Source organism: Microcaecilia unicolor, chromosome 14 (assembly GCF_901765095.1).
Source record: "Microcaecilia unicolor chromosome 14, aMicUni1.1, whole genome shotgun sequence".
Classification (NCBI taxonomy): domain Eukaryota; kingdom Metazoa; phylum Chordata; class Amphibia; order Gymnophiona; family Siphonopidae; genus Microcaecilia; species Microcaecilia unicolor.
Window position 1 is genome coordinate 52,634,504 of NC_044044.1, and position 27,955 is coordinate 52,662,458.

The 27,955-nt window shown below is 44.0% G+C and overlaps 1 protein-coding gene across 1 annotated transcript in view; it reads right to left on the reverse strand.

Annotated features, from left to right (window-relative positions):
* SLAMF8 (SLAM family member 8) overlaps positions 1-27,955 on the reverse strand; it is a 53,836-nt gene that overhangs the window by 22,917 nt on the left and 2,964 nt on the right. Inside the window, exons 2-3 of the mRNA XM_030187503.1 lie at positions 3,987-4,313; positions 1,486-1,791 (exon numbers count right to left, since the gene is read on the reverse strand). Of these exons, the coding sequence (XP_030043363.1) occupies positions 1,486-1,791; positions 3,987-4,313 (633 nt within the window). The remainder of the gene's footprint in view (positions 1-1,485; positions 1,792-3,986; positions 4,314-27,955) is intronic.

Below are 27,955 nucleotides of genomic sequence, written 5' to 3' on the forward strand. Positions count from 1 at the left end.
GGAGGGGAGAGAGGAGAAATGCTGGACATGGATGGAGGGGGAGAAGAAAAATGCTGGACGTGGATGGAAAGAGGATGGAGATGCATACTGACAAGATGAGGGAAAGGGAAAAGAGGAGAAAAACGGCACATGGATGAATAAATTAGGCAAAAGCTGGATACACTCTATACCTCCTCCTGTCAAGTCTGTGGAGCACCCAGCTTTTACCTATGGATGTAGGGCAAAAAATGAAGAAGAAAGGAGGAAAGCAAAGAAATAAATGGAAAGGAAGCCCTGGAAATGGAGTTAAGGGAACAGATAGAGAGCAGCAGAATCAGAGACTGGGACTAACATGATCAGAAAAACAAAGTCACCAGACAACAAAGTTAAGAAAGAAATCATTTTATTTTCATTTTAGTGTTTGGAAGATGTCCAGTTTGAGAATGTATATCTGCTGTCTTATTTTGCACTGGGTATACTAGAGCTGTAACAGCTTTTAGAAATTAAGTTATGTCCAATAAAAAAGGTATCATCTTATTTTCTTTTCCATGTTTTATTTTGTTTGATTTCTATTGATAACCTTAAGAGTGGACTAACACGGCTACCACACTCCTCTACTTAAGAAATTATTTATAATGACAAAAAAATCACAAGTTATTTTTTTCTCCTATACTGGTATAGATGTTCAATGATACTGCTTATATGTGCCACAGCTGGGATAAGGGGTGTGGCTACAATAGGGGCGGAGCCATAGATGGTGACCACGCCCATAATGAGTACCGGTACCTTTTTTCCTACAAAAAAAAGCACAGTTTTATATCCTATTTATGCAGTGCCCTTGACCAGTTAAGTGCCAAATCCCCCCACTCTCCCCGGAATGCCCACAAAATAGCTGGTTTTCAGTTCAGCACTAACTGGTTATTTCCAGCAGCACTAACCAGTTAAGTGTCGAAAAGGTGATTTAACCACCCTGGACGTTAAAATTGCTTTGAATAGTGACCTACTAGTCTCCCCTTCATCTCCTTCTCAGAGAAGCCTAGGTAGGCAGTTGCTGTAAAGAACACCACTTTTTTTCTATCAGGGAAACTAAGTTCTAGCATTTTCTATGACTTTCTAGGATTTTACTAAATGTACAATATTTGGCCCACTGAAAATGCAATATCATAAGAGAAAACCAGCAAATTAGTCTTTGTTAGACTAATGTTGGAACAGCAGGCCGAGAACCAGGGAAGCCAGGCTTGATTCCCACTAGAGCTCCTTTTGACCGTGGCCAAATCACGTAAGCCTCTGTTGCCTCAGGTACAAACTCAGATTTTGAGCACTCCAGGGACAGGGACATATCTACTGTATCTGAATATAACTCATCTACAGCTACAACTGAAAAAGGTGTGAGCCAAATCTAAATAAATAATGCAAATTTTCAGATGCAAGTTTCTGAAACTACAGAAGTATCTTCTGCCCACCCTAAGAAATGGTGGTTAGAATGGGAAAGAGGGACTGAAATACCTGTTTTGCCCTTGCAGTTGCTCCAGGGGATGACTGCTGTTAATTCTTGGCTCACAGGATTGGTGGCTGTGCAAGAAAAGGCTGCTTGGCTGTCTGAGGGCTCTAGCTGAATCCTTAATACCTTCCCCCCATCCAGAAAGGAATAGGTTTCATTCCCGAGTACGCCATCCTTCCTCTGCCAGATGTAGGACACATCAGAGCCATTCTGTGTAGTGCAAGTCAGGAAGACTTCACATCTGGATCCAGAAAAGTGATGCAGGTCAGTTCCTGAGATGAACACTCTGATTGTTGGCTTGGACACTTTCTCTGAAGGCGAGAGATGTAACAAAGGGAGAGAGGCTTAGAGAGGGACAAAAATCACAGCAATAACTAGAATGTGATCTTGTTACAGAAGGATCTCCCACTGTTCATTGGGCCAAAGACTGAGCATATTTTTATCCTTAGGGTTTATACCAGTTTTTAAAATGGAAAATTGCCATGGTGTGTTCATTTGCACCTGCTTTCCCTGTGGGTAGGGTTTTGCTGGAAAAGTGCACATGAGGATTTAACACTATGCATGCACTTACCCTCCGCTAATGCCTCTATCAATGTGGCTATGAGCTGTGCACAGAAGGAAGGTGAATTTCAGAAAATTGATTAACAATTTTTCCTGAGTAAATTGCTTTGAAAACTATGGGGACTATTTACAAAGGCGCGATAGTGTTTTTAGTGCGCATTAAACACTAGAGATGCCCATAGGAATATATGGGTGTCTCTAGTGTTTTGCGCATGCTTATTTTTAGTGTGTGCTAAAAATGCTAGTGTGCTTTTGTAAAAGGACCCCTAAATTTTTGGGGACCGTTCAGCCCTTCTAAACGTTGTTGCTATTGTCCTTCTGTTTCATGGGGTCAGAGCCAGAGGCTATGGAAGGAAGCACTGGCAACTGAGAGCAATCTTCTGTTAGGTCAACTAGGATTGCCAAAATTCAGGGGGCCAACAGGGCCATTTGGCCTGGGCCTCACACAGAAAAGGGACCTTATGGGAAACATTTTTTTCACTCAACAAATAGTTGCCAGAGGATGTAGTTACAGTAGTTAGCATATCTGGGCTTAAAACAGATGTGGACATGTTCCTAGAGGAAAAGTCCGTAGGCTTGTCCTAAGATTGTTAGCATGGAATGTTGCTACAATTTGGGATTCTGGAATCTTGTTACTCTTTGGGCTTCTATCAGTGCCCTGAACTGGCCACTATTGGAAGCAGGATACTGGGTTAGATGGACCATTGGACTGACCCAGTATGAGTATTCTTATATTCTTATGTTATGAGTTGTAGGACCCTGGGCTTCCTAATTCTGCCCGATTCTAGCCCTAACAAAATTCAGTCTTCATGGGCTACAAATCATCTTGTTTTCAGGATTGTCATAATTAACAGGCACTACTAAAAGTATGCAGCGCTGAACACTGAACATGTAAAAGACAGTTCCTGCTCGACCGAGCTTACGATCTAGTCAAGATAGACAAACAGGACAAATAAGGGATAAGACTAGAGTATTACATAAAGTGGGAAAGATAAAACAGACATGGGTACTGAACAAGTGAATACAAGTTAGGAGTTAAAAGCAGCGTCAAAAAAGTGGGCTTTTAGCCTAAATTTGAAACCCAGAGCTGGAGTTTGACATACTGATTCAAGGCATATGGTGCAGCAAGATAAAAGGAATGGAGTCTGGAGTTGGCAGTGAAGGAGAACGGTACAGATAAGAGAGATTTACCTGATGAACAGAGTGTAGAGTTATTGCGGAGTGACTTGAGAAGGCTAATGTGAGCGTAGCAGAATTTTTCACCAGATTGAAAGGGAGAGAGATGGCTTAGTGGGAGACTTGTGAAAAGCAAGTTGCAATAGTTAAAGCAAGAGGTGGATAAGGGTTTTGGTAGTGTGCTCAGAAAGGAAGGGACAAATTTTGGTGATGTTATAGAGAAACGGCAGGCTTTAGCAGTCTGTTGGATATGTGCAGAGAAGGAGAGAGAGGAGTCAAAGATGACCCCAAGGTTACGAGCTGAATGGTCATCTTTGACTCATGCATATTCATTGTTGATTGCAGCCTTTGAGGACTGGACTGGGGATACTCAGAGGCTATGGAGTGGACTGGGAGAACTCATTAAGATACTATGGAAGAAAGCATGGAGAACTGGGAGATGTCTTCTGCTGGACAGGGGCCATGGAAGAGAACACAAACAGCAGGGAAGCTCTTTTATTGGCAGATTGTGCCTGCTTTTATTAGTATTAACCAACTTAAATATGAAAACATACTGTTTGTTCTAGTGCATTCTAGGTTTGGCAAAAATTAACTTCTTTTGTGTGTGGTGCAAATGGGATTGGAGTCCACTACTTCCTGGGGAATCTAGGCTCATTGTCTTGATCCAAACAGTTTCACGTTTTCCAATTTCATGAGTGCGCTTCTTAAATGCCGAGAGAAACTCCATAAAGAAAAATGTCAAGCAAACTTAGCCTTGGATCTTGCCTACCATAGACAGTGAGTTGGAGAGTGCGCATCAATAATTGTCCCTCTGTGCCCACCAGCAGTGCTTTGAAGGTTCCGCTGTCTCCCAGTTCCAGTTGACTGATTTCCAAAGAAAAGTTGCTGAGGAGGCGAATTCTCTCAAGGAAGCGGGAGCGGTACAGGGTCTCCACTGAGCCCTTAAAGGACATAGCTACAATTTCCTCCTTGGACGTCAAGTGTTTCCAGATGATTTCCCGGATCTCAAAATCTTGAGGGAGATCAGCTTTCAGAGACACTGATTCTCCCACAACTCCTTGCACTAGGATGGAAGAATCGACTATCACAGGCCAGACTAGAAGATTGGAAATTAATATCATAGTTAGTACATGTTTTTTTACAATTTTATTCAGAGATTATAGTACATTTAGAAAATATGTATAGGTCAATAATCAGCCATCGTGGCCAGTGTTTGTTTAAACACTGGCTGCAGTGGTCAAATATTCAGTGTCAGTAACCAAATGGTTCATAAATACACATCCAAAACATACAGAAAATAAAAATAATCCTCTAAATGGTCTTCTGTGTCACCTTCTCAAACTTCTTTATTTTTTCAAAATATGTTTATTGATTTATGATATCTAAAATTTCTTTACAGATTAAACAAATGCTTGTTTAACCTTCTCAAACTTCTAATCACTGCACACTCTGTAACACCAAGATAATGAGCAGAGTAGAGCGGACAGATGTGAAGCGTTTATTTACACTTTCAAACCAGGGGACACAAGATGAAGCTAGAATATGGCAGATTTAAAACAAAGAGGAGAAAGTTTTTCTTTACTCAGCGTGTAGTTGGACTCTGGAACTCGTTGCCGGAAAATGTAGTGACAGCAGCTGGCCTTAAGGAGCTTAAAGGGGGTTTGGACAGATTCCTGAGGGAAAAGTCGATTGAACATTATTAAAAATTAAATTTTTTAATGGGTTTTGCCGGGTTCTTGAAGCCTGGATTGGCCACTGTCAGAGACAGGATGCTGGGCTTGATGGACCCTTGGTCTTTTCCCAGTATGGCGGTGCTTATGTTCTTATGTAATTTTTGTGACTCTGTGATAACTAAATTCTATAATCATCCAAACACATGAAAAATTTATATGAACATTAAGAACATAAGAGTAGCCATCTAACCCAGTATCCTGTTTCCAACAATGGCCAAGAAATAAAACAAAAAGTGAGGAGAGTGAATGAGGATACCAAAAAATATATATTTATTCACATGAAAAATAAAAATTAAAAAGTAACATGTTTACTACAAATGTATAAATATTCTTATATTCTACTTTAAATACATATACCCATATAATATTCTATATACTTTTAATTATAATTTTTATAATTTGCATATAAATACATTGTTCATTTTCACAGATTGATGTATTGTTTAAAGTATAATCCATGTGCTTTAATAATCCATAATTTTTAATAATCCATAATTTTTAATATTTCATAATTGTTTTAAAAAAATCTTTTTGAAAAAGGACCCTTTTAAAACTTCACATATATGTTTGACTTTTATCATTCAATGTCATGTTATTAGATTGAGTCATAGATAATTTTCTGCTCGTTTGTTTGTTCATTTATGCTATATATTCAGCCAATGTCTGTTGCTTCATTCACCATATCCATGTCTATGATATATTTGTAACAATATTCTTCATTTGTCTTATTGTTCTACTCAGGTTACAAAGACCCCTGAGGCAGGCCTTTGGGCCGAAACACGGCCGTGTCGGGTCATTTTTATGTATATTATGTTACTTTTTAATTTTTATTTTTCATGTGAATAAATATATATTTTTTGGTATCCTCATTCACTCTCCTCACTTTTTGTTTTATTTCTCATGGTTTCGTGAGGGTTTTTACCTCCTTTTTTGTTTTTGCTTCTTTTTTTCCAACAATGGCCAAGCCAGGTCACAAGTGCCCGACAGAAGCACAATTAGTAGCAACATTGCATGCTACCAATCCCAGGCCAAGCAGTGCTTCCCCATGTCTGTCTCAATAACAGACTATGGATATTTCCTCCAGGAACTTGTACAAACCTTTTTTAAACCCAGATACACTATCCGAGGTAACTATTCGTTGAGCGAAAAAATATTTCCTCCTATTTGTTTTAAAAGCATTTCCATGCAACTTCCTTGAGTGCCCCCTAGACTTTGTACTTTTGGAACGAGGATTTTGTAGACCTCCATCATATCTCTCCTCATTCGTTTCTTTTACAAGCTGAAGAGCCCTAACCTCTTTCATCTTTCCTTATACGAGAAAAGTTCCAGCCCCTTTATCATTTTTGTTGGTCTTCTATGAACCGTTTCTAATTCTGCCATATCTTTTTTAAGATACGGTAACCAGAACTGAACTCAATACTCAAGGTGAGATCATACCATGGAGTGATACAGAGGCATTATAGTATTTTTGGTCTTATTCACTATCCCTTTCCTAATAATTCCTATCAGTGTGTTCTTTCTAGCAAAAAAGGTGCCGGTACTCAAATGCTAGGCCACCCTTCAGGATTGGGGTGATCACTGAGAGACCCACCCCATAATGGCCAGGCCCCCTGCAACCAGTCACAGAATCTATGACAAGACAGAACTGGTGTGTAGAGCCTGAGCTCTATCATTAAAACTTGGGGTCCATGGATCAATTTTAACAGACAATGGAAAAGGTGCCGGTACTCAGTACCCCCAAGTACCCCCTCAAAAAAAGCCCTGATTCCTATCATCCTGTTTGCTTTTTTGGCTGCCTCCGCACATTGAGCAGAAGATTTCAGCATATTATCTAACAAAATAAAACATGGAAAAGAAAATAAGATGATACCTTTTTTATTGGACATAACTTAATACATTTCTTGATTAGCTTTCGAAGGTTGCCCTTCTTCCTCAGATCGGAAATAAGCAAATGTGCTAGCTGACAGTGTACAGTATATAAGTGAAAACATTCAAGCATTACTATGACAGTCTGACAGGGTGGGAGGATGGGGGTGGGTCGGAGGTATGCATGGGGACATCAAAGCATATCATTGATATTCTAACAGGGTGGGTGTGGATAGGTGAGGGGAGGGTGATCAACAGAGACAAACAGCTTTATGGTTTCTAATGGGCTAGGAACCCCAGATCCTTGTTAAGTCCTTTCTGTTGGGTGTTAAAATATTCAATCATTCTGACTTCAAAGGTCTTACGTTCTTGTATAGTGAAGTCACTGGTACAGTGTCCTGGTCCTGTAAAATGTTGACTAACATGGCTACCACACTCCTCTACTTAAGCATATTATCTACAATGACACCTAGATCTTTTTCTTGGGTGCTTACCCCCAAGGTGGACCCAAAGAGTTTCTGCCGTACCAATCCCTCATATGTGACAAATGTGAGGGATTGACACTGCACATACTCTTTGGTATTATTTTTGGGTTCCCTGAGGCAGCACCCTGTGAAACATGGTCTGTGTTGGGACCCAAGAAAAAAAAAAAAAAAGAATAAGATAAATTTATAAATCTTTCATGTGTTTGGATGATTATAGAACTAATGTATCACAAAGTCACAAAAATTGGTGTGTTAAGAGTGTGTGGTGATTAGAAGTTTGAGAAGGTGACACAGAAAATCGTTTGATCTGTGATGGTCCCTGCTTATTATGGGCCTCTTTTACTAAGGCAGGCTAGCGTGTAGGACACGCTAAGCAATGTCTATAGGAATATATGGACGTCACTAATGTTTAGCGTGCCCTAAGTATTAGCACACACTAAAAACGCTAATGCACTTTAGTAAAAGACCAGCTTTACATTTTAGGCACCCGCAGACAAGGGGCATAAGAGAGATCCTCCCCTTGGTCCACACCCCCTCACTTTCATGTTGGCACTTTTGTTTTCCTGTGCCAGCCACAGAAGTAGCAGCAAGTTCAAAGTGAATGAATATTCAGTACAGGCCCTGTCTTCTTGCTGCGACAGGCCCTGTGGCGCATGGGTTTCCTATTGCTGTGGAAACCTAGGCACAAGGCAAGGATGCCACAGGGCTTGCCAGTGCAAAGGCAGGCAGGCCCTTTGTTGAATTTTCATTTTGAACTTGTTGCTACTGCTGTAACCTGCATGAAAAATAAAACAAAGGGCAAGCATGGATAAAGGCATAATACCAACGCTCTGGTGCCTATCAAAATTTCATCCCAGAGGTAGTTCATGTTACCTATGCCTAAATCCAGTCCCATTTAAGGTGGCTTTACTTAATAAAGGCTTCAAGCCCAAAGGGGCAGAAGATAAAATCAATAATGATCAAAAACTACATGTCCACACATGCAATGGGTGTGATGTGCTGATGTTGGAAGGCCGTTTAGAACAAAGGAGTTCCTACCTCTAGAAAAGGTTTCAGTTTAAAACTAGGTCACTGGATGAGCTAACTCTCCAGCAGCCAAGGTTATAATGCCGTTGTATCGCTCCATGGTGCAACCGCACCTTGAGTATTGTGTTCAATTCTGGTCGCCGCATCTCAAGAAAGATATAGTAGAATTGGAAAAGGTGCAGCGAAGGGCGACTAAAATGATAGCGGGGATGGGACGACTTCCCTATGAAGAAAGACTAATGAGGCTAGGGCTATTCAGCTTGGAGAAGAGACGGCTGAGGGGAGACATGATAGAGGTATATAAAATAATGAGTGGAGTGGAACAGGTGGATGTGAAGCGTCTGTTCACGCTTTCCAAAAATACTAGGACTAGGGGGCATGCGATGAAACTACAGTGTAGTAAATTTAAAACAAATCGGAGAAAATTTTTCTTCACCCAACGTGTAATTAAACTCTGGAATTCATTGCCGGAAAATGTGGTGAAGACGGTTAGCTTAGCAGAGTTTAAAAAGGGGTTGGACGGTTTCCTAAAGGACAAGTCCATAAACCGCTACTAAACGGACTTGGAAAAATCCAAAATCCCAGGAATAACATGTATAGAATGTTTGTACGTTTGGGAAGCTTGTCAGGTGCCCTTGGCCTGGATTGGCCGCTGTCGTGGACAGGATGCTGGGCTCGATGGACCCTTGGTCTTTTCCCAGTATGGCATTACTTATGTACTTATGTATACAGAAAGAAACAATAAGGTAGCACCGTTCATCCACTGGAAACTGTGTGAGCACCACAACATCGCAGAACCAAAGAAACACTGGGATCAAAACCCCGCTGATGAGAGTCACATGGAGGACCTTTTACTCAGCTGCGGTACAAAGTGGCCTTAGCGCAACCTTACCTGGGTTTCTCACGCACGCTAAGGCCATTTTTACTGTAGCAGTAAAATGGCCAATTGTCCTTTTTTTTAAAATTAATGGCCATGTGCTAATGTCGCCAGCCCTTAAAAAGATGACAATATGAGCCCCAACCTATTTTATAGGTAGTAAGAGCTCAAGTGGTAATACTGCAATATATATATTTTTTTTTTGTTACATTTGTGCCCCGCGCTTTGCCACTCATGGCAGGCTCAATGCGGCTTACATGGGGCAGTGGAGGGTTAAGTGACTTGCCCAGAGTCACAAGGAGCTGCCTGTGCCTGAAGTGGGAATTGAACTCAGTTCCTCAGGACCAAAGTCCACCACCCTAACCACTAGGCCACTCCTCCACTCTAGCCTGCCTGTTTGTCCAGAAATCCGGACAAATGGGCAGATTGCTAGCCTCCCCTCCCCTTACTTACTACTGCCCTGGTGGTCTAGTGACCTCTTCCGCCTCTTTCCTGCCCGGAGCGCTGCCCTGCATGCATCCTTCCTGTTCCTGATCTTGGCGCCGAATCAAAATGGCCGCCGAGAGTTGAAGTGACCCCGAAGAGGTCACTAGACCACCAGGGCAGTAGTAAGGTAAGGGGAGGGGGTGACGGGGAGGGGGAGTGGCAGGGGTGTGTGACAGGAGGGAAGGGAAATGTGACAGGGGGCGTGGCATGTGTCCTTTTGGGGGGACAAAATATGGTAACCCTAGGTGGACACCTTAACTGGTTAGTGCAGAAACTCAACCTCTCCACCATGCCCATCTGGGAAAAAAAAATATTTCTAGTGCACGGATAGCACATGCAAACTTACCACAGGACGCCTGAATAAGCGCTTTTAAATTGCAGTACGCGCATGCTTGGTAAAAGGACCTCACAGCGTAGTTTTGCCCTTTTGATCGCAATAGGTGATAACTTTTTAGTGGAAGCCAGATGCTAAAAACAAGATTTAACCTACACAGATATCACATGAAAAATGCCATTGCCAGCCAGGATGCCAAGCCTGTGGGACAACACTTTACAAAAGCAGAACACTGTACTAGTGATTTCATGGTAAGAATCTTGAAAGGTAACTTTAAAACAATACAGGAACGCAAGACCTTTGAAGTCAGAATGATTAAATATTTTGACACCCACCAGACAGGACTTAACAGAGATCTGGGCTTTCTAGCCCATTACAAGCCATAAAATTGTAAATTGTACTGCTTTGTTTGACACTCTCCAGTCTCCATGCATATCCCCTGTCTCACCCATCCAACCCCTCCCCACCCTGTTAGATTGTCATTGAAATGCTTTGATGTCTCACTTACATATACTGTCATCTACCAAGATTTGCTTAAAATCTGACGAAGAAGGGCAACCTTCGAAAGCTAATCAAGAAATGTACTAAGTTATGTCCAATAAAAAAGGTATCATCTTATTTTCTTTTTCATGTTTTATTTCTATTGATTACCTTTTTAGTGGAAGAATGACTACATATCTGTCTCTCTTTTTCATGTTGTCACTTTGTGGTGTCTGATGCACTTTATTTATTATTGGAGAACCGGGAAATTAAGGGCTCCTTTGCGAAAACTACACTACCGTTAGCGGCACGCTGAGTGCGAAGAAGCCCATGGGAATAGAGCGGGCTTCTTCACATTTGGCGTGCCACTAATCAGTAGCGCAGCTTTGTAAAAGGAACCCTAAGACCTTTTTAAGGAAAAAATATTTTGGCTTGAAGAATCTTATATGAGTTCTAACAAAAATCAGTTTATGAGAAATCCTTTTACATTTTTCTTCATAGATTCCAGATCCTGACCTTATGGTGTGAGGAGTAGACATCTTTATTATATAGAGTTGTTCTAAAACTTTTTCTGTACTTAATGATTGATTTTTAAAAACATTTTTTTTAAAGTTATCATTAGACACCAGGGATCTGGTTCGGGGCTTGGGACAGGAGGAGGGCTGTTCATGTTAGGAGGAGTGGGTGCCATTAGACACCAAGGATCTGCTTCTAGACTAAGGACAGGAGGGGGTTTGGTCATGTGGGGAGGGGATGTGCCACAAGACACCAAGGATCTTCTGGTTCAGATGTCAGGATGGGGGCAGGGGGGCAATAAAAAAATATATATATATATACTGCAGCATACTTCCCTGCAGTTGTTTTTAATGTCACCCTTCCTGTAAATGCCTGAGCTAGTGATTGACTCAGGCATCGACAGGAAAGGTGACATTTATGAAAAAGCTGTGGATTACTGTTGTAATTTGGGGTCATCTTCGACTCCTCCCTCTCCTTCTCTGCACATATTCAACAGACTGCTAAAACCTGTCGTTTCACCAAAATTCGCCCCTTTCCTTTCTGAGCACACTACCAGAACCCTCATCCACACTCTTATCACCTCTCGCTTAGACTATTGCAACTTGCTTCTCACAGGTCTCCCACTTAGCCATCTCTCTCCTCTTCAATCGGTTCAAAATTCTGCTGCACGACTAATATTCCGCCAGGGTCGTTATGCTCATATTAGCCCTCTCCTCAAGTCACTTCACTGGCTTCCTATCTTCTGCATACAGTTCAAACTCCTCTTATTGACCTATAAGTGCATTCGCTCTGCAGCTCCTCAGTACCTCTCCACTCTCATCTCTCCCTACATTCCTCCCCGGGAACTCTGTTCACTGGGTAAATCTCTCTTATCTGCACCCTTCTCCTCCACCGCTAAACTCCAGACTCCGTTCCTTTTATCTTGCTGCACCATATGCCTGGAATAGACTTCCTGAGTCGGTACATCAAGCTCCATCTCTGGCCGTCTTCAAATCTAAGCTAAAAGCCCACCTTTTTGATGCTTCTTTGAACTCCTAACCCTTATTCACTTGTTCAGAACCCTTATTTTATCATCCTCTCTTTAATATTCCCTCATCTCTTATTTGTCCTGTTTGTCTGTCCTGATTAGATTGTAAGCTCTGTCGAGCCGGAAAGAATATTTGAAGCGGGGGAGTCGGAGAAACTAAACAAATTCTCTGTAACCTTGGAGGATGTAATGGGTCAGTTCAGCAAGCTGAAGAGTAGTAAATCACCGGGACCTGATGGTATTCATCCCAGAGTATTAATAGAACTAAAAAATGAACTTGCGGAGCTACTGTTAGAAATATGCAATCTGTCCCTAAAATCGAGTGTAGTACCGGAAGACTGGAGGGTAGCCAATGTTACTCCGATTTTTAAGAAGGGTTCCAGAGGAGATCCGGGAAATTATAGACCGGTGAGTCTGACGTCGGTGCCGGGCAAGATGGTGGAGGCTATTATTAAGAATAAAATTGCAGAGCATATACAAAAACATGGACTGATGAGACAAAGTCAGCACGGATTTAGTGAAGGGAAGTCTTGCCTCACCAATCTAATGCATTTTTTTGAGGGGGTAAGCAAACATGTGGACAATGGGGAGCCGGTTGATATTGTATATCTGGATTTTCAGAAGGCGTTTGACAAAGTGCCGCACGAAAGACTCCTGAAGAAATTGCAGAGTCATGGAATCGGAGGTAGGGTATTATTATGGATTAAGAACTGGTTGAAAGATAGGAAGCAGAGAGTAGGATTGCGTGGCCAGTATTCTCAGTGGAGGAGGGTAGTTAGTGGGGTCCCGCAGGGGTCTGTGCTGGGTCCGTTGCTTTTTAATGTATTTATAAATGACCTAGAGATGGGAATAACTAGTGAGGTAATTAAATTCGCCGATGACACAAAATTATTCAGGGTCGTCAAGTCGCAGGAGGAATGTGAACGATTACAGGAGGACCTTGCGAGACTGGGAGAATGGGCGTGCAAGTGGCAGATGAAGTTCAATGTTGACAAGTGCAAAGTGATGCATGTGGGTAAGAGGAACCCGAATTATAGCTACGTCTTGCAAGGTTCCGCGTTAGGAGTTACGGATCAAGAAAGGGATCTGGGTGTCGTCGTCGATGATACGCTGAAACCTTCTGCTCAGTGTGCTGCTGCGGCTAGGAAAGCAAATAGAATGTTGGGTGTTATTAGGAAGGGTATGGAGTCCAGGTGTGCGGATGTTATAATGCCGTTGTATCGCTCCATGGTGCGACCGCACCTGGAGTATTGTGTTCAGTACTGGTCTCCGTATCTCAAAAAAGATATAGTAGAATTGGAAAAGGTACAGCGAAGGGCGACGAAAATGATAGTGGGGATGGGACGACTTTCCTATGAAGAGAGGCTGAGAAGGCTAGGGCTTTTCAGCTTGGAGAAGAGACGGCTGAGGGGAGATATGATAGAAGTGTATAAAATAATGAGTGGAATGGATCGGGTGGATGTGAAGCGACTGTTCACGCTATCCAAAAATAATAGGACTAGAGGGCATGAGTTGAAGCTACAGTGTGGTAAATTTAAAACGAATCGGAGAAAATTTTTCTTCACCCAACGTGTAATTAGACTCTGGAATTCGTTGCCGGAGAACGTGGTACGGGCGGTTAGCTTGACGGAGTTTAAAAAGGGGTTAGATAGATTCCTAAAGGACAAGTCCATAGACCGCTATTAAATGGACTTGGAAAAATTCCGCATTTTTAGGTATAACTTGTCTGGAATGTTTTTACGTTTGGGGAGCGTGCCAGGTGCCCTTGACCTGGATTGGCCACTGTCGGTGACAGGATGCTGGGCTAGATGGACCTTTGGTCTTTCCCAGTATGGCACTACTTATGTACTTATGTACTTATGAGCAGGGACTGTCTCTTCATGTTCAAGTGTACAGCGCTGCGTACGTCTAGCAGTAATAGTCTTTGGGATTCCGGAATCTTGCTGCTCTTTGGGATTCCGCACAGAATGTTGCTACATTGGGATTCCAGAATCTTGCTACTCTTTGGGATTCTGCACGGAATCTTGCTACTCTCTGTCCTTTTCCCTTATTTGTCCTGTTTGTCTGTCCTAATTAGATTGTAAGCTCTGTCGAGCAGGGACTGTCTCTTCATGTTCAAGTGTACAGTGCTGCGTACGTCTAGTAACGCTTTAGAAAGTAGTAGTAATTGTAACAAGGCAGTAATTTGCATGCTCATTAATTACAGCATGCCACACTATTTTTGGTTGTGGAAATTTTGAAGTAGAGTGCAGGTTCTACCACAAAGCTTTCTTCATGGCCCCCCAGATTGAAACCCTCTGGGGATAGGAAATACCTAGTGGGCCTGAATGTAGCTCACCTTCTTCTACTATTGAAAACGGTATAAGCTAAATCCGCATAAATACCTTTTTGAACTTGCATTCCAGGGTTTTTCTTGATGATTGTATTTTATTAATTGTCTATTATTTGTCCGTCTGCTATAGTTGTTTTGTTTTTTTTTGTAATCTGTCTGTGAATGGGTGGGATATAAATATATAATCACCACCCCAGGATTTGGGAAGCCTTGTGGTAAACTGTTTCCTTTGGGCTCTCAGCCGTTTTTTGCATTTCTTTACTCTCAATTTTTTTTCTATTTACTAAAACAAGGTTCAAAATAATTCAGCCACCTAGGTTCTTGTATCCCACTATTTGCCAAAAATTTTGGTTCAAAGTGGCTTGAGTTGGTGTTAGGATAGATTTTTGTTCGTTGACATTGAATCCCAGAGATCTTAAGTGTAGTCATGGTGGTATGAAGAACTTGTAATAGATCTCGTTTTGAGTGCCCAGTCATATAAGTAGGGAAAGACAAAAGTTTCTTTCCTTCTGAGATATGCTGATACCACGGTGAGGGTTTTTGTAAACACTCTGGATACAGAGGAAAGACCGAATGGTAGAACTCGGTACTGAAAATAAATATTTTGGAATGTGAAAAGATGGTATTTCCAATGAGTTCGATGAATGGGAATGGATCCTAAGGTGCTTAGCCGAGATTGGGTGGCAGAGCCGGTAGCGGGAGGCGGGAATAGTGCTGGGCAGACTTATACGGTCTGTGCCAGAGCCGGTGGTGGGAGGCGGGGATAGTGCTGGGCAGACTTATACGGTCTGTGCTGGGGCTGGTGGTTGGGAGGCGGGACTAGTGCTGGGCAGACTTATACAGTCTGTGCCCTGAAGAGGACAGGTACAAATCAAAGTAGGGTATACACAAAAAGTAGCACATATGAGTTTATCTTGTTGGGCAGACTGGATGGACCATGCAGGTCTTTTTCTGCCGTCATTTCATTTACTATGTTACCTAATTTTGCTCCATGATCAAGATCCCCCCAAAAATCTTGTGCCCAGAAAAATACTACGTTAAAAATGCCACTCTGGCTTAACATCAACAGGATGTCAAACTGTGAATGCCCCTCTCCTTCCTTCCCCTCCTGTTGCTACCTCCAAGACCACTGAGTGAATGGAGGACTTGTATCCACATTGCCAGCCATTAAAACGCATAAGCCAGCAAAATAACAGAGAATGGTGACTGACACTGAACCATGTAAAACCAGGAAGGAAGGGAAACGGCACAGTTGTGGGCAACCAACTTCTCCTCAGCAGCCCACTGCACCTCCATCACACTACAGACGGACTTTATGGGGAATTTCAAACACTCCAAACAGTGCTGAATAGGGGAAATTAAAGATAACTTTTTTGTTTTGCCAAAAATAGATGTAAGTTTGTAAAAACACCGTGTGCTTTTCTGGAAGACGATTTCTATATAGGCAGTACTGTACATGCAGAATGTAGCATCTGAGTTCAGAGGGAACTCCTGCTGCACTAACTTCCCAATCAACGTCAAAATATGCTTACTCTGTTTTCAAAACTATTCACAGTCAGGATATAAGCAAATGTTGCTAGAAGCTCTGGGTGTCATCAATCCTCTCTCCTTAACCCAGTTCCTGATTTCTGTTTGTAGTAGTTCTGTGATACAGTTATAAGGGCTTCTCTGCTCCTGCTGCCACTTGTCCCTGGTTTTTCCAATAAAACTTAATTTCTTTCTGTGCGAACCCTGCGGGCGAAGTGGAAGACACTCCCCAAAATGCTGGAAAGCGAAGGTAATTCAGAAAGATCTTATGATCATGGTTACAAGTTGTTTTTTTAAATCCCTCCTACAGGTTGTGACAGAGTTGTGTTTTTCAGTGGTCCTGGATAGCAGAGTGTTACTCCCCCACTCTCTGGTCCCAGTTTAGGCCTAACAGGCCAAGTAGATCATGTCCTTTGCTTTTACAGCCCAGACCCTACATGTGTCTCTTGAGTATTGGGCTCACCATGGGGGTACAAAGGGAGGTAATGCCCCCCTCCTCACTCCCACAATAGCTTGCCATCCTGGTTTTGGGCAGCCAGCGGGAAGGGAGCAGAAGAAGCACATCACTATGTCCTCCAACTCTGGACTATCTTGTTCCAAGACAGTTTTTCACATTGTCATCTCAAGTCTGTCCAAAACTCATGTGCCATGTTGGCTCAGTCCAAAGGTCCATTAAGGCCACCAGCACTCTGTAAATGACTTAACCCAGTAAATAAACTTCCTAACTTGATTGAGTAAAAAAAAATGCTTTCTCCAGTTTGCTTTAAATCTGCTACCTGTCAGTTTCACAGAGGGTCCCCTAGTCCCCTAGGCATAAATAACCATTTCCAATTTACTGATTCTGCCTCACTCATGATGTTGTAAACCACTATCATATCCCCTCTCGTCTCTTTTCCAAAATGAAAAGCTTTAACCTTTCTTCCTAATGGAGCCGTTCAATCCCTTTATCATTTATGGGGCCTTCTGTATGTTGTCCAGTTCCACTGGGTTCTGATTTCATGCATCATGAGCTCAGCAATAAGTAGTGCTGACCCACTAGTGAAAAGCACCAGGCCTGAAGGAAGAGGAGGGATAGCAGTAACCTGTGTACACTGAAGTGAGAGGAGGTGATGTGAGGGTGTGTGGGTTGAAGAGAAGATGAAAGTCGACTGAAGCGAGCGCCTGAGCAGGAGTGCTGCTATGTGCTGGTGAAAAATGGCCCTGGAGACCTGTTAAAAGAGAGATGGGGGAAGGGGGAGAAAAACCTGCTAAGAGAGACAGAGGCTATAGGAAATTAGTAACCTTGAAAGAAAGAAGAAGAGACTCGTGGAGAAATTGGGAGGAGTGCAGATTGAGATAAGAGACTGCTGGGAATGGGGTCTGACAATCTTGAGAGAGAGAGTGACCACTGGGGATGGGAAAGGGAAGCCTTACAGGAGAGAAACTACTGGGGACAAGGCAGGGAAGGTAAAGAGTGATAGGGGACTGTTTCTGTACCCTTGGGTCCTGCTACCTTTCTCTGTGTCTCCCCAGACATCCTTCTGTCTCAAACACAGCAAAAAAGAAGCATACAAAGGGCCTTAATGAGTGGGACAATCAAAAAGCCTTTAATAAATTGACCTGACATGGGCCGTGTTTCGGCGTGTCGATGCCTGCGTCATCGGTCCAACGTGATCCAGGCTCTTAAAAACAGCCAAATAAAAAAATCTAGTTCCAAACACAGATCAAAATGCCTATAAGTTGCTAAGGAACTTGCAGAATCAAACGCATCTTCAGACGCTGTAGTATGCCAGCAGAAACCGCCAAACAGGCCTTTTGATTGTACCACTCTTGAAGGCCCTTGTGTGCTTCTCTTTCGTTGTGATACAGAGAAAAACAGCACACCATGGGGTGGGGGGAGGAGTTTGCTTAGTGTGTGGTGGCAGCAAAAAAAGGAAAACAGAAAGCTAGGAATTATTAGGAAAGGGATAGAAAATAAGACAAATAATATTATAATGCCTCTGTATTAGCCCAATGGTTAGTGCAGCGGTCTGAGAACCAGGTTTGATTCCTACTACACCTCCTTGTGACTCTGGGCAAGTCACTTAGGGGTCCTTTTACAAAGCTGCAGCAAAAGGGGCCTGCTCTGGCATCGGTGCGTGTTTTTGATGTTCACCAAGGCCCCTTTTTACCACAGCAGGTAAAAGGCAGGTCTTTGTTTTTTTCAAGAAATGGCTGTGTGGCAAGTGAAGCACTTGCCACGCAGCTATTTTGGCAGGGGGGGGGGAGCACTTACCTCCACCCACTGAGGTGGCAGTAAGGGCTCCCATGCTACCCAGGAGGTAACCGGGCAGCGTGCAGCACTGCCCGATTACTGCCAGGTACACACCGGCGCTACAAAAATTTAAATATTTTTACAGCTGCGGTAGCCCAGTGGTACTTCCCGCTTCATAAAAGGGCCAGGGCCGCCGAGAGCCAGAGCCGGGCCCGGGACAAGGCTGCCCCCGGGCCCCCCCACCCAAGGTCATCATCGTCGTCGCCGCCGGGCCCACCCCACCTGAAGTCGCCGGGGCCCCCCCACCCGAGGTCGCTGGGCCCCCCTCCTCCTCCCCCCGCTACCGGGCCCTGAACTAACCTTAAAACGCCTCCTTCCTTTCCTTTCACCACCTTCGCAGCAAGCAGCAGCAGGGCAGACCTCTCCTTCCTTCCGTGCTCCGCCCTCGCAGACGTTACGTCAGGCGAGGGCGGGACACGGAAGGAAGGAGTGGCCTGCCCTGCTGCTGCTTGCCGCGAAGGTGGTGAAAGGAAAGGAAGGAGGCGTTTAAGGTTAGTTAGTTCAGGAGCGACGGCGGGCGGGCCTGACTGCGGTGGCGCCGGGCCCGGGGACTTTTTTCCCCCCCTGTCCCCCCCCTCTCGGCGGCCCTGAAAAGGGCCCCTTAACCTTCCAATGCCCCAGGTACAAAATAAGTACCTTTATAAAATGCCTCTTCTGATGCAATTTGCTGTGGGCGGGACACAGCAGAGGGACGATCCAGGGGCTGGCCAAAGGCAGCCTGTCATGCTACTGCTGCTGGCAACCAACATAAACTTTACAGAACCCTGAGAGAGGAGAGGAAACACTATCAAACTTGCAGCCCTGGAGGTTAGGCCTCTTCAGTTTGGAAAAGAGATGGCTGAGGGGAGATATAATTGTGGTCTACAAAATCCTGAGTGGTGTAGAATGAGTAGAAGTGAATAGATTCTTTACTCTTTCAAAAAGTACAAAGGCAGAAGAAAGGAGTTGTTGATGCCCCTGTACAAGTCGTTGGTGAGGCCCCACCTTGAGTATTGTGTTCAGTTTTGGAGGCCGTATCTTGCTAAAGATGTAAAAAGACTGGAAGTGGTGCAAAGAAAAGCTACGAAAATGGTATGGGATTTGCGTTACAAAACGTATGAGGAAAAACTTGCTGACCTGAACTTGTATACCCTGGAGGAAAGGAGAAACTGGTGTGATGTTTGAAAGGTATTAATCCGCAAACGAACCTGTCAAGTAGTAGTAGTAGTAGTTCCGGAGACGGGAAGGCGGTAGAACTAGAGAACATGAAATGAGGTTGAAGGGGGGCAGACTCAAGAAAAATGTCAGGAAGTATTTTTTCACGGAGTGAGTGGTGGATACTTGGAATGCCCTCCCGCGGGAGGTGGTGGAGATGAAAATGGTAACGGAATTCGAAAATGCATGGGGTAAACACAAAGGAATCCTGTTCAGAAGGAATGGATCCTCAGAAGCTTAGCGGAGATTGGGTGGCAGCACCAGTGGTTGTGAGGCGGGGCTAGTACTGGCCAGACTTCTACGGTCTGTGCCCTGAAAATGGTAGATACAAATCAAGGTCAAATAAAGTAGCTCATATGAGTTTATCTTGTTGGGCAGACTGGATGGACCGTACAGGTCTTTTTCTGCCGTCACCTACTATGTTACCACGTTACTATGTTACTATGAGTTTAAAAAAGGTTTGGACGCCTTCCTAAAGAAAAATTCCATAGAATTGGCGAGAATCCAGTATTTCTGGGATTAGCAGTTTTGTACTTTTTTGGGATCTTGCCAGGTATTTGTAACCTGGATTGGCCACTGCTGGAAACAGGATGCTGGGCTTGATGGACCTTTGGCAATACTTATGACTAGGGGGCACTCAATAAAATTACATGGAAATACTTTTAAAACAAATAGGAGGAAACATTTTTTTCAATCAACAAATAGTTAAGCTCTAGAACTCGTTGCCAGAGGATGTGGTAAAAATTAGTTAATATATTAGATATACTGTCTTTCTGTTTTACAACCAAAGCAGTTTACATATCACATACAGGTTTGGTTTTAAAAAGGGTTGGTCCTGGAGCAGCAGTCCATAAACTGCTATTAAGGCAGAACATGGGGAAAGACACTACTTTTCCCTGGGGTCAGTGGCCTGGAATCTTGCTACTTTTGGTTTCTGCCAGATACTTAAGTAAAGGAGTGTGGTAGCCGTGTTAGTCTACGCTTAAGGTTATCAATAGAAATCAAACAAAATAAAACATGGAAAAGAAAATAAGATGATACCTTTTTTATTGGACATAACTTAATACATTTCTTGATTAGCTTTCGAAGGTTGCCCTTCTTCGTCAGATCGGAAATAAGCAAATGTGCTAGATGACAGTGTATATAAGTGAAAACATTCAAGCTATGACAGTCTGACAGGGTGGGAGGATGGGGGTGGGTAGGAGAAAGGACTTAATAGGATTTGGGGTTCCTAGCCCATTATAAACCATAAAGCTGTATGTCTCTGTTGATCACCCTCCCCTCACCTATCCACACCCATCCTGTTAGAATATCAATGATATGCTTTGATGTCCCCATGCATACCTCCGACCCACCCCCATCCTCCCACCCTGTCAGACTGTCATAGTAATGCTTGAATGTTTTCACTTATATACACTGTCAGCTAGCACATTTGCTTATTTCCGATCTGAGGAAGAAGGGCAACCTTCGAAAGCTAATCAAGAAATGTATTAAGTTATGTCCAATAAAAAAGGTATCATCTTATTTTCTTTTCCATGTTTTATTTTTTTGATTTCTATAGATTCTACATGGAATGTTGCTATTCCACTAGCAACATTCCATGTAGAAGTCGGCCCTTGTAGATCACCAATGTGGCCGCGCAGGCTTCTGCTTCTATGAGTCTGACGTCCTGCACATACGTGCAGGACGTCAGACTCACAGAAACAGAAGCCTGCGCAGGAATGTTGCTAGTGGAATAGCAACATTCCATGTAGAATGTCCAATAGTAGCAACATTCTATGTAGAATCTCCAATAGTATCTATTTTACTGTCATAGTAATGCTTGAATGTTTTCACTTATATACACTGTCAGCTAGCACATTTGCTTATTTCCGATCTGAGGAAGAAGGGCAACCTTCGAAAGCTAATGAAGAAATGTATTAAGTTATGTCCAATAAAAAAGGCATCATCTTATTTTCATTTCCATGTTTTATTTTGTTTGATTTCTATTGATAACCTGCCAGATACTTGCGACCTTGATTGGCTACCGTTAGAAGCAGGATAGTGGGATAGATGAAGCATCGGTCCGACCCAGTAAGATTATTCTTATGTTCTTATTTTTTTAAAGTGCAAAATCTATTTAAGGTCTGCTGTAACATACAAGGTGGCACATTGCTGTACAAATGTTGTAGTATGTCAACTGTAGGAATGTGTCTCTCTTTAACTTGCTCAGTACAAGCGGAAATACTTTTCTGTTTCTGGATTCAATTATTCACCTTGCCAAAACCGAGCTCAAGGTCAGTTGCAATTCATGTACTGGAGTTACTTCCTGTCCAAGAGGGTTTACAGTATAAGACTGGATTTCTGTAATGTGGCAGTGCACGTTATTTAACACACAAGCGCCTAGGGCTCATTCAATCCTCATCAGTTAAGACGCTCTGCAATGCAAGTTCTTTTAACCACGTTACCCCTCTGCTTAAGCTTGAACATTGGCTTCAGATTTTCACTAGGTTGTTGGGGTTTTTTTTTCTTCTCTCCGTCTTCTCCTCTCTCATTTTATTATATTGTAAACCGCTTTGAAGCCTAGAGCGGGCGGTTTATCAAGATGTGTCCATGGTATCTTAAGCCTCTTTTTTTCTTCTCTTTCCCCAACTCCCATCCTTTTCCTCTCTCCCCTTTCCTTTACCCTCCTACCCCACCCACCCACCCCAATAAATAAATCCACTAAACAGCATAGGTTTTTGTGTGTGGAAGAGTAGTAAATCACCGGGACCTGATGGTATTCATCCCAGAGTATTAATAGAACTAAAAAATGAACTTGCGGAGCTACTGTTAGAAATATGCAATCTGTCCCTAAAATCGAGTGTAATACCGGAAGACTGGAGGGTAGCCAATGTTACTCCGATTTTTAAGAAAGGTTCCAGAGGAGATCCGGGAAATTATAGACCGGTGAGTCTGACGTCGGTGCCGGGCAAGATGGTGGAGGCTATTATTAAGAATAAAATTGCAGAGCATATACAAAAACATGGACTGATGAGACAAAGTCAGCACGGATTTAGTGAAGGGAAGTCTTGCCTCACCAATCTAATGCATTTTTTTGAGGGGGTAAGCAAACATGTGGACAATGGGGAGCCGGTTGATATTGTATATCTGGATTTTCAGAAGGCGTTTGACAAAGTGCCGCACGAAAGACTCCTGAAGAAATTGCAGAGTCATGGAATCGGAGGTAGGGTATTATTATGGATTAAGAACTGGTTGAAAGATAGGAAGCAGAGAGTAGGATTGCGTGGCCAGTATTCTCAGTGGAGGAGGGTAGTTAGTGGGGTCCCGCAGGGGTCTGTGCTGGGTCCGTTGCTTTTTAATGTATTTATAAATGACCTAGAGATGGGAATAACTAGTGAGGTAATTAAATTCGCCGATGACACAAAATTATTCAGGGTCGTCAAGTCGCAGGAGGAATGTGAACGATTACAGGAGGACCTTGCGAGACTGGGAGAATGGGCGTGCAAGTGGCAGATGAAGTTCAATGTTGACAAGTGCAAAGTGATGCATGTGGGTAAGAGGAACCCGAATTATAGCTACGTCTTGCAAGGTTCCACGTTAGGAGTTACGGATCAAGAAAGGGATCTGGGTGTCGTCGTCGATGATACGCTGAAACCTTCTGCTCAGTGTGCTGCTGCGGCTAGGAAAGCGAATAGAATGTTGGGTGTTATTAGGAAGGGTATGGAGTCCAGGTGTGCGGATGTTATAATGCCGTTGTATCGCTCCATGGTGCGACCGCACCTGGAGTATTGTGTTCAGTACTGGTCTCCGTATCTCAAAAAAGATATAGTAGAATTGGAAAAGGTACAGCGAAGGGCGACGAAAATGATAGTGGGGATGGGACGACTTTCCTATGAAGAGAGGCTGAGAAGGCTAGGGCTTTTCAGCTTGGAGAAGAGACGGCTGAGGGGAGATATGATAGAAGTGTATAAAATAATGAGTGGAATGGATCGGGTGGATGTGAAGCGACTGTTCACGCTATCCAAAAATACTAGGACTAGAGGGCATGAGTTGAAGCTACAGTGTGGTAAATTTAAAACGAATCCGAGAAAATTTTTCTTCACCCAACGTGTAATTAGACTCTGGAATTCATTGCCGGAGAACGTGGTACGGGCGGTTAGCTTGACGGAGTTTAAAAAGGGGTTAGATAGATTCCTAAAGGACAAGTCCATAGACCGCTATTAAATGGACTTGGAAAAATTCCGCATTTTTAGGTATAACTTGTCTGGAATGTTTTTACGTTTGGGGAGCGTGCCAGGTGCCCTTGACCTGGATTGGCCACTGTCGGTGACAGGATGCTGGGCTAGATGGACCTTTGGTCTTTCCCAGTATGGCACTACTTATGTACTTATGTACTTATGTGTGTTAACCATAAGCGCTTGCCCACACTAACAGCTAACACACGTTGAAACAGCCTGTGCGGCAGGGGGCGAGGATTGGGCGGGACTGCGCTAACTCTCAAATGTGCAGTTTAGTGAAATTGCGCTAACACCGCCTCAATATATGGCATTAGGTGCATCTGCGCTCATAGCTCCTGAAATTAAAGTGTGTTAAGGAACATGTCTGAGTATGAGCTGCAAGGGGAATAATGCTGGACACATGCCCACCGGTCACCAAAGGGCCTTTGCACTTAAGGCGCATTGATTTTGATGGTTAACTCACGTTGGGTGCAAAAACGTAGCACCCTTTAGTAAACGTGCCCCTAAGTGCATAACTCACAAAGCACTTGAAGTAGTAGCAGGTGAAGTAAGTAGCCCAAGGTCAAAGAGCACATCAGCGAGGAGGTGGGATATGAACTTCCCTGCTTCTCAGCCCACTTATCTAACCACTAGGCTTTTCACTTCTCTCTTCCTCTCTAGTTTTGCACGGCATGCAGAATTTGGCTTCTCAGGGCTTCCTGCTCAGTTCCTTTTCCTAATCTGTGCTCCCTAATTCTGTATTAGGCGAGGATCAGTGGTCCATGTTCTGCAAGTATGGCAGGGGTGAGGGATTTTACTAGTTCTTAGATTCTGCATAGAGATTTATGACAGTCCATCTTGTTCTGTCCCCCCAGTATTATAGGGCTAGTATAATATTTGCAGAACTGTTTTCCCTTTCCATTTTTATAAACATTTATTTATGCGTAAGTATTAATGGCCTTCCTCTAACACTGCAATTCGGCTCCAGCTCTGCTCCAAGAATGCCTACACACAAGGGGGGGAGGGGCAAGTCTAAAAGTGTAGGGCCATGTGGTGATAACATAAGCACCTCTGGGTGTTGCAGGGGAGTAGCCAGAAGTTCAATTTTGTAATGGCCCAGGGGTGGACTGGGGGGGGGGGGCATGCATTTTTTCTCAACCCTCCTCTCCCCTCACACACTCATACTTTGCTAGCAGGGTTGCCCAAGCCCTACCAGCTGAAGAAATTTGCTGGCCAAGCCTCTGCCTGTGCTGCTTCAGCAGCAAGGAAGCCGGTGGAGTGATTCATCCGTTGGTGCCGACATTTCCGGGCATGCTCAGAACTGAGCTCAGAATTGAGGGTTGCCAGATTTAAATAATTTTTCCAACCCAAACCAGCCTCTAAACCCGCCCAAAAACCGCACACCCCGCCCCGCCATCATCAGCTCCACCCCTGACGTCAACAGCTCCACCCCGATGTTAACAGCCCCGCCCCTGACATCAACAGCTCCACCCCCGACATCATTAACCACGCCCCCGCGGGGTGAAAAACCGCAGCCGGCGAGACTGTGTTTGAGAGAGAGAGTGAATGTGCGAGTGTGTGTGTGTGACAGAGAGAGAGTGAGACTGGGTGCGAGTGTGTCTGTGAGAGAGAGAGAGTGTGTTTGAGCATGAGAGTGTGTGCCAGGGCCCCCCCTCCCTCCCAGTTCCAGGGTCCCCCCTCCCTCCCTCTGAGTTCCAGGGTCGTCCCCCCCTCCCTCCCTCTGAGATCCAGGGTTGTTGTCCCCCTCCCTCTGAGTTCCAGGGTCGTCCCCTCCCAGCCTCCCTCCGAGTTTCAGGGTCCCCGCCCTCCCCTGCATTATGCAGGCAACGTCCTCTGTGCCCTGCCCCCTCCATCCATCCATGTGCAGCATCTCTCCCCTGCCCCCTCCACCTCCCTCCGAGTTCCAGGCCCCCCTCCTTTCCTCCCTCCCCCCTCCGAGTTCCAGTGTCCCACTCCCTCCCTCCCTCCCATTTCCAGGGTCCCCCCTCCCTCTGTCCCTCCGTCCCTCCCTCTCAGTTCCAGGGTCCCATATAACTGGGAGAGAGGGGGGACGGAGAACGTTGGAGGAGTGACATCAGCAGGTGGTTACAATCCCAGTGACACACATTGGAACGTTGGAGGAGCAAATTATTATATTAGATGCCTGCAGTTGCACCACCCAGTGTAACTCCAGGTGCCTAAATGTGACAAGGATGAACATAACCTACAGCATTCTGTAAATTACATACATAAGTGGCAATCCTGTACTGTATGTGGCTTGTTGTTTTTTGTGGCTATTACATAGTAAGTGACGGCCGAAAAAGACCTGTACAGTCCATCCAGTCTGCCCAACAAGATAAACTCATATGTAACATACCAGTTTATTTTCGAAGGAGAAGGGCGCCCATCTTCCAACACAAATCTTAAGGGCAGCCAAATCGGTATAATCGAAAGCCAATTTTGGCCAGCCTCAACTGCTTTCCGTCGCAGGGACGGCCAAAGTTCAAGGGGGTGTGTCGGCAGTGTACCGAACGTGGGACGGGGGTGTGGTTAAGAGATGGCCGTCCTCAGATGATAATGGGAAACAGAAGCATTTGGCTGACTTTACTTGGTCCCTTTTTGTTCACGACCAAGCCTTGAAAAGGTGCCCGAACTGACCACCGGAGGGAATCGGGGATGACCTCCCCTCATATGCGCTACTTTATATGTATACCTGACCTTGATTTGTATCTACCATTTTCAGGGCACAGACCGTAGAAGTCTGCCCAGCCTCCCAACCTCTAGCCCCGCCTCCCAACCACTGCATAACTCTTCCTCTCTACAATTCCCCAATGTGTCTATAACACATGAACCTTATCCGACCACATCAACTCCTTGTATTTGTTTCTCTACCAGAGATGGTGAACGCAACTACGGTACAATGTAAACCACATTGAGCCTGCAAATAGGTGGAAAAATGTAGGATACAAATGTAACAAATTAAATAAATAAATAAATAACACATTTAGGTGCTTTCTTGTGCTTATTTTTTTACATCTATATACCTATGCTCAATTTTAGAATAACCATTTTCTACTTTTAAAACATGCTTTACATGTGGGGGGAAAAAAACTTTACCTCTGAATTTATTTATTTAAAATCATTTATATCCTGCACCATCTCCAAATCGGGGCAGGTTACACGACAGCTTCAACTTCCGAAAAGCTATAATGAAATAAACCACCATGGGCAAGATTCCATATATAGCACCTGAAAAATCCACGCCGAACAAATTTCTGCCTAAGCATATTCTATGAGCAGCATTTATGCACGGTATATAGACTGCGCTGCTTAGTTGATATCCCAGCGCCTAGAACTATACACCAAGGAAAAGTGGCGTAAATACCAGCACATAGATTTAGGCACAGAGAGGCACGTAAATTCTGGAAATGCCCATTTCTCCACCCGTAACCACATTCCTTTTTGGCTGCACACGTTAGAATTTTGGCGCTCTGCATTACAGAATACACTTAAGTCGTGCATGTAAATTCTAATTATTGCCAATTAGTGCTCACTATTGCTTGTTAAGTGCTGTTAAAAAACACCAATTAGCTTGTTAAGCCAATTAAGCTATGTGCATTGTACTGGACGTGATACATAGAATCCCAGAGTATACCGCTGTTCAGCCCATTGCCCTCTCCTCCTCAAAACCTGAACAGCTCAGTTCCTGAACAGAAATTTAGATTACCTACAAGCTGCACAAAAGGAGAAATCCGGAGATGTAAAAGGAAGAATCTGCACGCCCATCTCCATCCATCCCACAATGTTGGGAGGCGGGGATAGTGCTGGGCAGACTTATACGGTCTGTGCCAGAGCCGGTGGTGGGAGGCGGGACTGATGGTTGGGAGGCGGGGATAGTGCTGGGCAGACTTATACAGTCTGTGCCAGAGCCGGTGGTGGGAGGCAGGGATAGTGCTGGGCAGACTTATACGGTCTGTGCCCTGAAGAGGACAGGTACAAATCAAAGTAGGGTATACACAAAAAGTAGCACATATGAGTTTATCTTGTTGGGCAGACTGGATGGACCGTGCAGGTCTTTTTCTGCCGTCATCTACTATGTTACTATTTAAGATTTTGAAGTTCTATAGGTGTATATACCATCAAAAGGCTGCAAGCTTTTCACATTAAGTCAATTATTCACAGGGAGCCATGCCCTTTGGTTTTTCCCCTCTCCTCTCGTCACCACTCCAAAGACGACATTTTCCTTGGTCAGCCCGCTGACAAACAGTACAGGGAGTGGACTATAGGGAGGCCTGCACCAGCTTTTTGTGGATGGGCAGGACACATCTCCTTCAGCTACTTCAGGGTGACCATGTGTGAAAGC